The sequence below is a fragment of the Antrostomus carolinensis genome, unplaced genomic scaffold (assembly GCF_000700745.2).
Source record: "Antrostomus carolinensis isolate BGI_N321 unplaced genomic scaffold, ASM70074v2 scaffold49776, whole genome shotgun sequence".
NCBI lineage: Eukaryota > Metazoa > Chordata > Aves > Caprimulgiformes > Caprimulgidae > Antrostomus > Antrostomus carolinensis.
In genome coordinates this window covers 1-1517 of record NW_010324914.1, presented here as the reverse complement: position 1 = coordinate 1517, position 1517 = coordinate 1, and the positions used below count along the sequence as shown (strand labels likewise).

Genomic DNA, 1517 nt, shown 5'->3' with positions numbered 1-1517 from the left:
CAGGAAGGTGGTGTTGGCTATATCAACACTTTTTGCCATTTTCTTGTCCAAATCAGCAACAATTGCATCCCTGTGAAAAGCAAGGGTGAGAATTTGTGAGCGTTTCATCGCTAAGCAAGAGAAAAAGATCCTGACCCATCACAATTCCACCTTTCTGAGATTCACTGCAAAACCACAGAAGGTCACAATAAAGACCACACTTCAGCAAGAAACTTTCCACAGGGAAATATATTCCCTCTAGGACAGGGTTTGAGTTCCAGCTGACCATCAGACTCACCTTTGACTCTCATTTGAAAGATATTCTGCAAACATCCTCACTGCCTGGAGCTCAGGACTGGCGTTGGCTTTAATTTCATCCAGGACAACACCATATTTTCTCTGTTGAAGGCAATGAAGAAAAAAAATCTGTGACTTACTCATTTTTCAGAGCCCAGTAAATAATTGCTTACATCCCAGAACCTCAGTTAGAACAACAACCACCACCAAAAACAGGAACAGCAAACGTTGACTTCATGTCTCACATCACACTGGACAAAGGCAGGCAGGTTTCCTAACCCCCAAAGGGCCTGTTTGCCCAAATGCCACTTTAAAGACAAAAAAATACCTCTCAGAGAGGTCTCATCAGAACATCCTGACCCAACACACCTCACAGCCCATTCCCAACCGCGCTGCTGTCAGGGAGTGTGTCATGTTCCAGCCCTGAAGGAGGAATTATCACCACACTGTGTAACACTGTATTCAGAGAGGGGTTTGGGTTGAAGGGACCTTTCAGGACCATCCAGTCCATCCCCCTGCAGTGACAGGGACATCTTCAACCAGACCAGGTTGCTCAGAGCCCCATCCAGCCTGACCTGGAACGTTTCCAGGGATGGGGCTTCTACCACCTCTCTGAGCAACCTGGGCCAGGGTCTCACCACCCTCAGTGTCAAAAATTTCTGCCTTATATCCAGTCTGAATCTCCCCTCTTTTAGTTTAAAACCATCACCCCTTGTCCTGTCACTACAGGCCCTGATAAAGTCTGTCCCCATCTTTCTCATAGGCCCCCTTCAAGTCTGCAATAAAGTGTCCCTGGAGCCTTCTCTTCTCCAGCCTGAGAACCCCAACTCTCAGTCCTTCTCCACAGCAGAGCTGCTCCATCCATCTGATCATTTTTGTGGCCTCCTCTGGACCCGCTCCAGCAGGTCCACATCTCTCTTGTATGGTACCAGCACATTCACATGACAGATTCACACCCACCCCAGCTCCAGCTCCAGCTCCAGCCCCTAGATTCACACCCACCCCAGCCCCAGCCCCAGCCCCGAGGGCAGATTATGCTGCTGCAAACACAGCACTGGCGACCTCACCTGGGCGATGTAGGCTCGGAATAAGAAAACATCCCTCTCCACTTCCTTCTCGGGATTGGACGGCTGAAGGGATGAGAGGAAACAAGAGTCTCTCTCAGGAACAGGTTCAGCCATAACCCAACCCCACACAGCACAGCTGCACACATGATACCCCCCCCAAACACACATCTGGAG

General features: G+C 49.6%; 1 protein-coding gene across 1 annotated transcript in view; it reads right to left on the bottom strand.

Annotated features, from left to right (window-relative positions):
- Nucleotides 1-1406, bottom strand: part of COPE (coat protein complex I subunit epsilon) — a gene marked incomplete at its 5' end in the record, with an annotated part of 5907 nt that extends 4501 nt beyond the window's left edge. Inside the window, 3 exon segments of the mRNA XM_010171055.1 lie at nucleotides 1-70; nucleotides 278-378; nucleotides 1344-1406. Coding sequence (XP_010169357.1) covers nucleotides 1-70; nucleotides 278-378; nucleotides 1344-1406 — 234 coding nt within the window.
- Nucleotides 1407-1517: the final 111 nt, after the last annotated feature.